A 12,152-nucleotide genomic window follows, 5' to 3' on the forward strand; every position below is an offset into this window, starting at 1 on the left:
CTACCTATCGCTTTTGCTTTGCATCTTTCTTCTCAATTTAATGTTGTTCCTATTTTTCCTATGATTTATGTGGTTATACTAATATTGTCTCCCTTTTGTCTTTTTGTTTTCTTGAGCCGAGGGTCTTTCGGAAACAACCTCTCTACTCTTTCGGGGTAGGGATAAAGTCTGCTTACACACTACCCTCCCCAAACCCTACTAATGAGATTTTACCGGGTTGTTGTTGTTGTTGTTGTAATAGGCAAGAAAAGAGAGTAAAGTTGCCAATCATTTAAAGATGAGTACTAAAGTTGAATTTTAAACAGTTCTGGGACGTCTATGTAATTTTGGTTTTTTGTTGGGTCAATATTTTGGTTCTTTTACTTCCTCTTTGTTTGGTCCATTTACTTCAGTGTTGAAAACAACGTGCATATCTGACAGAAACGTTCAAACTCTGCGTTAAAAGTATTAAGCTGTAGGTACATGTACCCCATATAAATATATAATATACATATATTATACTTTGTGTCTGATCATCTCCATTTTTTCGATTGAAACCTTTGGAATTTTCTTTAAGGAAAAAAGGACTGTCCTCTAAGGTAATTTTCTGCTTCTTGTGTACATACAATTGGCACAGTTTCATTTGGTAATCATTTCTGCTGCTTTTTTACCTTGAAGTTGCAGTTGCTTATGCTCTTTTTTTTTTTTTTTTTCTGGTTTCTTATATTGGTGACTAAATTCTTGGAAAAAGATTCTTTTTTTTTCCTATAGGTTTCTCTTGGACTGTTTCTTGTTTCTTGAGTTTATATTTTGATGTCTGTGCCAAATTCTGTTTATGTTTTTGGTGTTTTTGATTTTGTCTAAGGACTGGGGTTTTGAGCTGGATTCATTTGATCAATTAAGTTTCGTTTTATGGATATATTAGAATTTCAATATTTGAGTTGATCTTTTTTTAATTTTTTATCTGCTATTAATTATAAACCCCAATAGAAGCTTTTTGTTGATCTTTTTGGGTTTGGAAAGTCTGTAACAAGTAAAAATAAGAGGAAAAGTTACATATGGTGATTTTAGATGGAATAACTATAAGTAAAATATGATATGGGGAAGCAGATTATTTTGACTTTATGCTGCAGCTGTATAAAAGGGCAGCCTGGTTCATTAAGCTCCTGCTATGTGCGGGGTCTGGGGAAGGGCCGGAGCACAAGGGCCTATTGTACGCAGCCTTACCTTGCATTTCTGCAAGAGGCTGTTTCCACGGCTCGAATCCGTGACCTCCCGGTCACATGACAGCAATTTTACCAGTTACGCCAAGGCTCCCCTTCTGCCACAGCTGTATGGATAATGATAAGTGACATGTATACTTCAGATTTGGTTGTTTCCTCCATCTGGGAAATGCTGAATTTCCTTTTTGTGTAATTTAATTGAATCACCTGCATTTAAAGTCTGTTTGTGTTTGCTTGACATTTTCTTTTACTGCTATGTTTCAGGTTGCCTCTTAGTAGTCTTCAATTGTCATTCTGCCATTGCACAAATTTCGTGAAAATGGATGTAAAGGAGACTTTTAGTAAAGGAAAAACTAAATGTCCTTTTAGTATAACAGCAGCTTTAACTACAGCATTTCTTGAATGGTTGCTCATGATTTTTCTGTTTATGGATGGTGCTTTCGCCTACTTAGTTACAAAGTTTGCTCAGTATTGCCAATTACAAGTTCCATGTTTGCTTTGCTCGAGGCTGGATCATGTTCTTGGCAAGGAAAAAGCTGGATTTTACTGGGATTTAATATGCCCCAATCATAAGTTGAAGATATCTTCATTAGTTCTTTGTCATTCTCACAATAACCTTGTTGATGTTCATGGGATTTGCGAGAGTTGTCTATTCTCATTTGCTACAGTAAATAAGTCGAATGCTGAAACCTATAGATTGCTTGTTGGAAAACTCGGAGTGGATCCTCACCTTGCTGATAAGGATCCTTTACTCGAGGAGCAAACCAGTCGTTCCCCAGGAACAAAAAATTGTTATTGTTGTAAAGAGGAATGTGTTTCCAGAGGATATTCCCAAAAATTGTTCAAGTTTACATCTTTGTGTGATGATGCAGCTCAACTTGATGTGCCTTTATCTGAAACTAAGGAGATCGGAAATGAGCCATCTGTTTCAGTCTATGATCCTTTGCCTCATCTGGAATACAAAAAGGTCAAGGTTAGCTCTGATTCTGAATCAGAAGCTGCACACTCAGATGGTGATAGTGCTAGGTCTCTAATCCGTGCAAGGGACAATTCTATGAATGATCCTTCAGATAGATGTTTGCATCCGGAACCTCAGTTTTTTACTTTCACGGATGACCTTGCTGCTGAGAAACTGATACATTCAGCTTCAGTGCCCGAACCATCACTTCTAGATGCAGAAATTGATTTCAGATGTAGAGATTTCCCTTCTAATATGGCATCTGCTGCAGCTGTTGTGCATGGATTAGAGGAAATTAACTGGCAGAAAGCTGAACAGAAGACTGATGCATCTGCCCCAGCTGAGCTTATAACATTTGATGAGGCCACCCCCTTTTCCAATGTCAATGAAAATCTGGTTGATGTATCAATAGAGACCTGTAAGCCAGCTTCCTTATTGTTTCATATCTCTTTTTTTTTACCATGTAAGTGAGTCCTCTATATCTCTATGTTTTTCCCCAAGATCAAAGTGCACTAAAGTGAGTATTTTCTTGAATTTTTGCTGTCGTAAACTGGCAGTTGCTCGCCTTTGAACATCCAAATAGGAACAAGAAAAAGAAAAAGAAATTACTTATGGAGTTTAAATTTTCCATTTTTGATTTTCAAACTACTATTTTTGTTAATTTGTTAATTATCTAGTGTATTTTCATCTTTTATTATGTTTTACCTTGTCGTTCTTTGTATTTATTAGCATCTTGCTTTTAATTTACAGCAGCTGCTGAGATGGTCAACCAAGTTGTCAAAGATTGTGGGGAAGTCTCTCAGGCAAGAAGTGATGAGATCCCGAAGAGTGAAGCAGAATTGGATTCTAAACCACAGACAAATGAGACTAGCTTACAAACAGCTGGTTCGTTTGATCTAGGTGATGCTTATAAGCTCGCTGTTGGCAATAGATCAAGGCAATTATCTGGAAAGTTTTTGGAGCAGATGTCATTCAAGGATTCTACACGAATGAGTGAAGATGTGAAGGTCCTACTTACACAGCTGTCTGCTCCTCGTGGTACCGATGCCACATTGAGTGAGATTAGTCCTAGGGTGTCTGTAAATGGTGAGGATATTAGAACTTCTGAATCTTCTAGCTTTATTGGAATGCAGATAGCTCATAAAAGGATCTCACTTGAGAGAAATGAGTCTGGTTTATCTCTGGAAGGAAGTGCAGTGAGTGAAATTGAAGGTGAGAGTGTGTCTGATCGTTTAAAACGACAGGTGGAGTATGATAGAAAACTAATGGCTGCTCTCTATAAAGAGTTGGAGGAAGAGAGAAATGCGTCCTCAGTTGCTGCAAATCAGGCTATGGCAATGATTACAAGATTACAAGAGGAGAAGGCAGCTCTGAACATGGAAGCCCTGCAATGCCTAAGAGTGCTCGAAGAACAAGCTGAATACGACAATGAAGCACTGCAGAAAGCAAATGATCTTCTTGCACAGAAGGAGAAAGAGATTCAAGATTTAGAAGCTGAACTTGAACTTTACAAGAAGAAACTTGGGAACATGGCTCTCTTTGATGATGCACTTGAGTCAAGTTATGATTCAAATAAAGCCAAGGAAGCCGATACAATCTGCAGTGAAGGCAGTTCTTCTTTTCCTGACGTGAATGCTGATAAACCCACCAGCAAATATGGAATGTCCTCTGGAGAGAACATAGATAAGAGGAGTCTGATACTTGATTTTGAAAGTGAAAGACAGCAAATTATGTTTTGTTTGAACAAACTGGAAGAAAGGCTCCATTTGTTCTCTAAGCATGAGGCTAGTCAAGAGTCTGCTAATGTGAACAGCGACTTTTCAACAGAAGAATGGGTTGAAGTGGGTAATCCGAAAGAATTGGACAATAGGGAGTCTTCTAGAAATAATGGTGAAATAGAGGTAAATGTGTGCCTAGAGCCAACCTTCGACACAAGCCCTTCTGGTGAAGAAGTATCTACTTGCAAGTTTCCATATGAGAGCAAATATAGGCAATGCGCTGATGGAGATTCTGAGTTAGAGACTTTGAAAAATGAGTTATCAGTTTTGAGCAGCAGGCTGAATGCACTTGAAACAGAACACTGCTTTCTTGAGCATTCCATCAACTCACTGAGGAATGGAGATGAGGGGCATCGATTCATCAAGGAGATAGCTGGTCACTTGCGACAGTTGCATTTTGTTTGGGACAGAACAAATGGTGATCTTGCAAGTAAATAAAGGTGATCACCTTATGAATTTCATCTCTCCTCGAGACATTTGTCTAATTCCTTCTTGGAAGTTGGTTTATCTTAGGGTTTATAGAAGTTCAATTTTCTCGTGTGATAATTAGCTTTGCAATATATTAATTTAGGTTGGTATGCAACTTGACTTTCAATTAGAAGCACTCATTTTCCTTGAGGCTCGTCTTTCCTTTTCTCTGTTCTTTTAGAAAATCTTATATTATGAAAATGGATTACTATGCTGTATGCATTGCGTGTTGGTCTTATGACATATGTTATTCCTAGGGCTGTCAAATTTGGCCCAAGCCCAAATGACCCGCCCAACCCGCTCAAGGTTGGGTTGGTTATTGACCCGCCCATTTATTAAATTTAGCCAATATTGACCCAACCCATCTCAACCCATTTAAAGTTGGGCTAATTTTTAGCCCAAATTGATCCATGAGTAAGTTTGTCAAAATATCATAGAAATAATTTTATTTTTTATTTAATATTTTAAATATGACCATAACAAAAGCAAACAAGCCTTATTTAGTAATTATACAATTTATAATAAAATAACACTTGTTAATTAAAGTTTAATAAGAGTTGGGCGGGTTGGGTTATGACCCGAATTTTAACCCATCTTGACCCAACCCATCTTAGCCCGAGTAACTTTTGGGCGGGTCATTTGACCCGCCCAATTATTGACTCAACCCATTTTGACCCGCCCCGCCCATTTGACACCGCTAGTTATTCCTTCCCTTTTTGGGTTTTAGTTTGATTAGCTTAAGAGATCATTAAAGAGATAGCAGTTATAATTTTTTTTTTTTGGTGAAATAACATTTGGAAGGTTTACTAATGATATACTCCAGGCTCCAACAGCAGGAGAGATGAAGCGCTCATAGCTAATATTTGTCTAAAATGTATTATGTTAGTATGTTATGGGGTAGGAGACTAGTGAGGGAGTCAATAGTCAAATATGCTAGAAGAACTGTTCTAGGATGTTTCTCTAAGTAACCCATGTGATAAATTTTCCAATTAAAAGTATTTAGCCAACAGTTGTGATGGTGTCAACAGGTTCAAGTTCTCTAAAGTAATCCAAGCATTCTTGCAAATAATTTAGTTGAACTGCTATTGCTTCATCTTTCTAAGAACTGCGGTATCAAATGAATTCTTCTTTTTCCATCTATAATTCGGAATATGTACTTTCTTTCACAATAGAGAACTCTGCTTTTTTCTGTTTTTGAAATCAGTGGATTATAGGCCTGCCTATTCGGCCATTTTCCACTTAAACATCATACTTGTTTCACCCTCTAGCCCTTGAACTTGTGATGTACTCCTACCACACTTCTTGCGCATCACTTTCTTTTCTTTTGAACCAAAGCTGTTGTAGCAAATCGAGGTCATAGATTTGGGTTATGTCCTCTCACTGAACATCTGGAAGTTTGAAAAAGTTAGTCTTTGGAGTCTTTCTTTATGATGCCAAGTTTGGCACAAAGAATCCCAATTATATCAGTTTATGTATCAAAATAGTTTAATTTGCAATATGCGTGATTTATTGATTTCCTAAATTCGCTTTAATATAGTAGTTTTATGACCATTGCAGTTTCCCATTGGATCCAGAGTCAAGCATTTATTTATCTTAAGTTCCTCAATATTTCCTCTCTCTCTAGAATCGATATATGATCTCTCAAGCTTTTGCCATGTTTCTTGTATTCTTCCTCTGATCCGGTCAAAGTAGCAACAGCTGCTCCCAGTCTCTCATAATAACATCCTTCAAACCCTTGGAGTTTGTACCTTATAGCCCTGCTCACTGTTGATAAGAGTCCTGCCTCCTGAGCTATTGGACTCTTCTTTCACATTCTTTGTTACCTTAATTTCGTAACAACTGAGTTCTGTCAATGAACCAACTACAAAATATATTGTTCTGTATCTTCCCAGAACTTTGTGGTTAGAAGCTGGTGTTTTCATGTAACTAGATTTCTGCCCATTGTGGATAAAATGCCCTTTGACTGCAGCGTACGGAGGATATGAATGAAGAATGATTCCCTGACAAACAGTTCATTAAATCATTTTTTATGTTTTGTGGGACGTACAATTGGTGAAATGTGATAGTGGTATTAGCGTTGAGATGAAGGCCTGGGAGGGTTAATAAGGAGTAGGAGTAGTGAGAGTTGCAGTTCAAATGCTTGTGCGCTTAAGAGCCCGTGTGTTGTTTTCCTCCTGATGATACAAATATTATCCTTGCAAAAACACTTTTTAACCATATGGATAACCAGACACTGTTGAATGAATCATTATCCATCGGCCTTGTTTCACATTCAAGATGCATGACATGGTGAACATTTCACCTGTTATGTTATGCGCTATCTATGGTCATTTTCTGCTGATATTCGTGTCATCGTTGTTTGGAGATAGCTATTCATCAGCTTTCTTTCAAACTATTGTATTCCTGGTCATGATAAGATTGCCTTTCCTGAAATCTCGGACCATGGGAACTTTGATGTATCGAGTCTTGGTAATTGTAAGCCACTGTCCTCTTCAACCAGTGATTTTGCAATGTTGTTATTGGCAAAGACTGCGACTTAGGACATGCAGTCATATGCAGAAGTTCATTATGAACTATAATCTGTTTGAAGTTGTTCACTCCAAAATCCACTTTGGATATCAGTTGAATACTCTGTTAGTTGTGCACCATTTCCGCGTTCATGCTTTTATTTTTATTAACATTTCCCTGCTTTAGGTGATGGAACAGATTTTTGTTTGACATATTCATTTTGAATTCTTTGCAGATTAATTTAAAGATGGCTCGTTCTCCTAGAGCATGAAGTGTACAGTTTTTGGGTGAACTGTGAACATGCTTTCTCCCATTAGTAGAAGGCTACAAGCAGCAATTTAGCATTGTATGATATGTTTTTTTCAGTGATTTTCCCCTTTTTGTTTCATTACTACATTGGTTTTGAGTAAAGATTGGTTGTAAAGTTGAAATTCAAGAGTCCTATAATTTGATGTAAAGTTCTGCTAGAGTGGCTAGGATCATGATTTTAATGTAGTGGATTAATGAAATTGTGTTATAAAATTTGTTTTGGTTATGTTTGTATCTAGCCTGATAGTTTTTCTTTTTATAGATTTTTTCAGTCAGGATGACTTTCCTCCTATATAACTATGGAAAAATAGAATCTCCTACTTCTGCAAACAGATAACTAAACAACAACAACAACAAACTCAGTGAATTCCCACAAGTCGGGTCTGGGGAGGGCAGTCAGTGGCGGCTCGATGGAGTACGAGGCCTAATGATTATTGTAAAGTAAAAATTAATCCAAAATCAGTTCAAAAATCAATATGGAGCTGATTAGCTCATAGTATGTTCAGAAGTCATTGTAAAGTAAAAATTAATCCAAGTTGAAGAGAATAAGAGGAATGAAGTAGGAAACCAAATTCTCCCTGAATAATAATTGGAACTATGCCATAATGATTATTGACATAGCACATAATGATAATGATATCTGGAATGAGTTATAGTAATAATTTAAAATATACTTTGGGGACCTATTTTTGGGGGCCTAAAGCCTTGCCTTTAGCTGCCTTGGGGTTGAGCCGCCCCTGAGGGTAGTGTGTATGTAGACCTTACCCCTATCCTTGGAGGACAAAGAAGCCGTTTCCCGTAGACCCTCTGCTAAAGAAAGATGAAAAGAAGCAGTGCAAACAAACAGAAAACTATAGAATGGAGAAAATATCCAAACAGAAAGCAATGTGCAAAGGTAGCAACAAACAAAACAGCAATCATATTATATATGTGCTGTATCTTTGGAAGATACAAGTTTGAAAAAGGAAACTGCAAAATGGTTGCAAACTCTATGGGAGGCAAATAGTAATCCTAAAAGCCACAACTCACAAACAACACTCTTTGTTGTGGGTTGCTTTTGCTGTCACTCTGTATTTTTTTAATAATATAATAGCCTCTCTCACTTAACATAATAATAATAACAAATATAATAAGAAATAATAGCAGAATAATAATATAGCATCCTCATATCTAGACTGAGATACAGTAAGAATGACATTTTAACCCAAGAAGTAATTCTACTTCTTGATTTGCTCCTTGTTGTCATTGTTATTCTTGGTTGCTGCTGAATTTTGTGCTACTGCACGCTCACCATTATTGTTTGGTGTCATCAGCTTGTCGAACTTTTCGCTCTTTGTCAACACAATCTCAATCTGAAATTTCATATATGCAGAATAGTTACGTAAATAGTTAGTACATACATTTTATACAGGGGAAATTAAAAGGAAAAAAGAATTGCTTACTCTTGCTTTCTGAACCATGCGACCTTTGGCCTCATCTTTCATTCCAACTGTGGATGTTAAAACCTCTGCATCATATTCATGAGAACTCTATTAGTTGAGAGGAAATGACCGGTGCATAAAGTATCCCGCGTTCATGCAAAATTCGGGGAAGGACCGCACCCCAAGAGGGTATGATGTAGGCAGCTTATCCTGATGCAAGTATCAGTGCCTGATTCCACTGCTCGAACCCGTGACTTATAGGCTACAAGTTGGGAGGAAATGCTCGGTGCACAAAGCATCCTGCGTTCACACGGGATTCGGGAAAGGGCCGCACCCCAAGGGGATGTAATGCAGGCAGCCTACCCTGATACAAGCATCAATGGCTGATTTCATGGCTCGAACCTGTGACCTACAGGCCACAAGCTGGGAGGAAATGCCCGGTGCACAAAGCATCCCGCGTTCACGCATGATTCGGGAAGGGCCGCACCCCAAGGGATGTAATGTAGGCAGCCCATCCTAATACAAGCATCAGCTCGACAGCTCGAACTCGTGACTAGGTCACAAGCTGAGAGGAAATGCAGATCTCCAGAATCTCTATACACTTCATTTTTGTTCTCTTTTTCAAAAGCTAAAAAAGTATGTTGTCCTGTTATTTGAAAGTTGAAACTATGTATTGTATTAGACAGGAAAATTACTTAATCTTGCTCGTGTTTATACCACACCAAATAATTTAACCTTAAGAGTTAAAAGTATTGCATTATTTGTTTTATTGTTTTGGCGTAAACATTAGGCGCGAGAAAGTTTTTCTTGTTAACATGCCCTGCTCTAGGGGTGGCGCGATGGTTAAAATAAAACAGTTACCTACCCATATTATCCATAAAAAAATGGGTTGGATAATGAACTTTTTAAAAACGGGTCAAATATGGATAAGAACCATATTATCCATTTAGAAATGGATAATCAATGAGTAACCAATGGATAACCAATGGGTCTAACTTTTACATTTGTAAAGCCTCAAATTGGGGGTTCCTCAAGTTAGGAAGACTAAGAATTCTCCCAAAAGTGATCATATACAAGAAGTCATGGATAATATGGGTTATTATCCGCCGGTTACCCCGTTTTTTATCCGTATTAAATATGGGTAGGGTCGGATAATTGATCCGTTTTCGACCCGAACCATATCCGCCCCGCCTCGCCCGTTTGCCGCTCCTAGCCTGCTCACATCAATACTATGATCTAAAAGTACTTACTGGGATCAGCATTACTTACTCTTTTCTGTGGCAAATCCACCATTCTTCAAAATCTCAGCAACTGTGACAACCGTAGTGATAGCTGTCCATAATTTAACATAAATGAATTAGCAAAAGGAAACTATTTTACATTTGAATCGACTTCGAAAAGTAAATAATCGTGCTAAACTAGGCTAAAGTATCCCCTATCATTCTTTTTTTCCTCTTGTTGTTTTTGACTTTGGTTTAAATTGGAAAAAGATTTTCATTTTTGTATTTATCATAGAAATGGCTGCATTATGATCGAGATATCAAGTTAACAAAAAAAGAACCAATGTAAAAATAAATAAATCAAAATAAAGATTCAAGATAGCTTATTACCCATGCCCAAAGCAGAAAGCTCAACCTCAGTATGCTGCTGCATGTACCTCTGGAGAAAGTTGGTAAATGAAGTTTATGAGTGTTTAATTCTTAGCATTCTATCACTAACGGATTTTCAAAAAATTTATACCCTAAAAAAAGATTCCAAGAAATCCCCCTTTTCTTTTTCTTTATTTCTGATGATGAAAAAATAGAAAGAAGATATAAGACGTCGATATTATGTACCTTATCAAAAAAAAAAAAAAAAAAAGGACGTCGATTAAAAAAATTAGAAAATAGTGGATCACATGAATGGACTATTGCAATGGGATGAACAAAGCAACTAAAAGAAACAAATGGTATACCTTCAAAAATTACATGCTAAGCTATGAGCCGCGAATCCAGAATTTAGAATCAGTGAAATTTGTTTTATTGTATCAAAGTTTTTCGCACACATATATAATCCGAGCCAGACACAATTAGCGGCGGAGGCACAAACCGAGCTACAGGTTTGGCCGAACCCAATAGCTTCTACTCAAATATTGTATCTGGTGTTTAAAATTCATTAAATATGTACAATTATTAATTATAGAAATTAATCACTAACACTTGAAATTGTCGTTCTAAAACTCAAAACTCATTTAAGTTATGAGTTGCGAATCCAGGATTTAGAATCATTGAGATTTTCCTATTGTATTAAAGTTTTCACACACACATATAATCCGAGCAGCTTTTACTCAAACTGTGTATTTGGTGTTTAAAATTCATTAAATATGTACAATATAGAACCCAGTCACTAACACTTGAAATTCGTTATTCTAAAATTCAAAACTCATAGAAGGTTGAAGTCCTAGTTCCGCATCTAGACACAATAAGTTAAATCAAACACGCGTGTCTAATCTAGATCGGCCACTACTCATTATATAAAGCAAAAAAAGAACATGAGGTGTACATATACCTTTGCAAGGTTGACATAGAAGAAGAGTGGTTTTTTGGTGTTAGACACTTGAATTCTGTTGCTCTTCTTCTGTGCCTCATTGTTGTTGGTTGCTTGTGCTGGTGCCGGTGCTGATGCTTGTGCTTGAGCTGGTGCCATTGTATCAATTGTCATAATTTTTCTTTACCTATTTCACGTAATATTCTACGTGCAAGAAAGCGTGAAATTCTAATCTAGCTTGGAAAACTAGTACAAAGACAGTTAAATAAAGGAAACATTAGACAGGCCCGATTCAATAGGAACCTAATGTATATCCGTACGCGTCGTTTTGACCAAGTAAACATCCATTGGCAGTTAGGAGAAAACAAGTAACAAATTAATGGTTGGCTATTAAAGCATTGAAACAACAACAGTGGCTATGCATGTTACTAGTTAGTACGTATAGTACTAGTGATTTTCTCTGGTTTTGCTTCTACTTCGGGACTATTTAAACATTAGTATTTGTCATCCAAAACATTTTTGGGTAAAAAAAAAAATTTAATTTCATTTAGGAGAATACAAACCATTGAATATATTAGAATCAAGAAGACTGTCCATTGATTAACTAAAAATTGTTGACGTAAGTGGTATTAGTCTGCAGATATATTGGGAAAACTTCATTTTTTTTTTTTGTATTTAATATTTGCCGTCCATTTTTCTCTTTCAATACAAACATGTAAGTTTGATTAATCGACTTATTTTTCTAAGTCTAAGAATCTAAATCCTGTTAAAATAAACTTGTTTTTAATTGAGTCTTTAAATTATAAGTCAATTACTCGGATGGTCACTCAACTATCCGAAATTATCTACTTTCGTTTGTAACAACTAAGTCACTTAACTATGCCTATATAGTACTCAGAAGATCACTCAACTAGATTTCTCAAATTTTTGATCACCAAATACCTATTTTATCCTCTAAATTATCAACTTTTATCTTCTTTTT

The 12,152-nt window shown here is 36.7% G+C and overlaps 2 protein-coding genes across 3 annotated transcripts; one reads left to right on the forward strand and one right to left on the reverse strand.

Annotated features, from left to right (window-relative positions):
• LOC109214005 (myosin-binding protein 1-like) lies at nt 407-7,455 on the forward strand. 2 transcript variants are annotated; one of them, XM_019377958.1, is made up of 4 exons: nt 407-578; nt 1,467-2,578; nt 2,914-4,378; nt 7,150-7,455. In XM_019377958.1, exons 2-3 carry the CDS (start codon nt 1,522-1,524, stop codon nt 4,374-4,376), a joined length of 2,520 nt encoding a protein of 839 aa, XP_019233503.1. In that variant the 5' UTR covers nt 407-578; nt 1,467-1,521; the 3' UTR covers nt 4,377-4,378; nt 7,150-7,455. The 2 variants fall into 2 exon arrangements, with proteins under 2 accessions (XP_019233503.1, XP_019233438.1); XM_019377893.1 differs by having other exon boundaries at nt 408-578; nt 2,911-4,378.
• On the reverse strand, nt 8,120-11,408 carry LOC109240302 (uncharacterized protein At2g34160-like). The gene is made up of 5 exons (XM_019406929.1): nt 11,192-11,408; nt 10,255-10,303; nt 9,914-9,976; nt 8,666-8,730; nt 8,120-8,575 (listed from the first exon to the last, which is right to left on the reverse strand). Exons 1-5 carry the CDS (start codon nt 11,342-11,344, stop codon nt 8,441-8,443), a joined length of 465 nt encoding a protein of 154 aa, XP_019262474.1. The 5' UTR covers nt 11,345-11,408; the 3' UTR covers nt 8,120-8,440.

This window comes from Nicotiana attenuata, chromosome 1 (genome assembly GCF_001879085.1).
Source record: "Nicotiana attenuata strain UT chromosome 1, NIATTr2, whole genome shotgun sequence".
Lineage (NCBI taxonomy): Eukaryota > Viridiplantae > Streptophyta > Magnoliopsida > Solanales > Solanaceae > Nicotiana > Nicotiana attenuata.

Excerpts from the sequence above, each read along its gene's own strand:
- LOC109214005 (XM_019377893.1), top strand. The coding sequence starts at position 1,522 with ATGGATGTAAAGGAGACTTTTAGTAAAGGAAAAACTAAATGTCCTTTT. Across the intron at positions 2,579-2,910 it reads TGATGTATCAATAGAGACCT|CAGCTGCTGAGATGGTCAAC; the intron begins GTAAGCCAGCTT and ends TTTAATTTACAG.
- LOC109240302 (XM_019406929.1), bottom strand. The coding sequence starts at position 11,344 with ATGACAATTGATACAATGGCACCAGCTCAAGCACAAGCATCAGCACCG. Across the intron at positions 10,304-11,191 it reads TCTATGTCAACCTTGCAAAG|AGGTACATGCAGCAGCATAC; the intron begins GTATATGTACAC and ends AACTTTCTCCAG. Across the intron at positions 9,977-10,254 it reads GCTTTCTGCTTTGGGCATGG|CTATCACTACGGTTGTCACA; the intron begins GTAATAAGCTAT and ends AATTATGGACAG.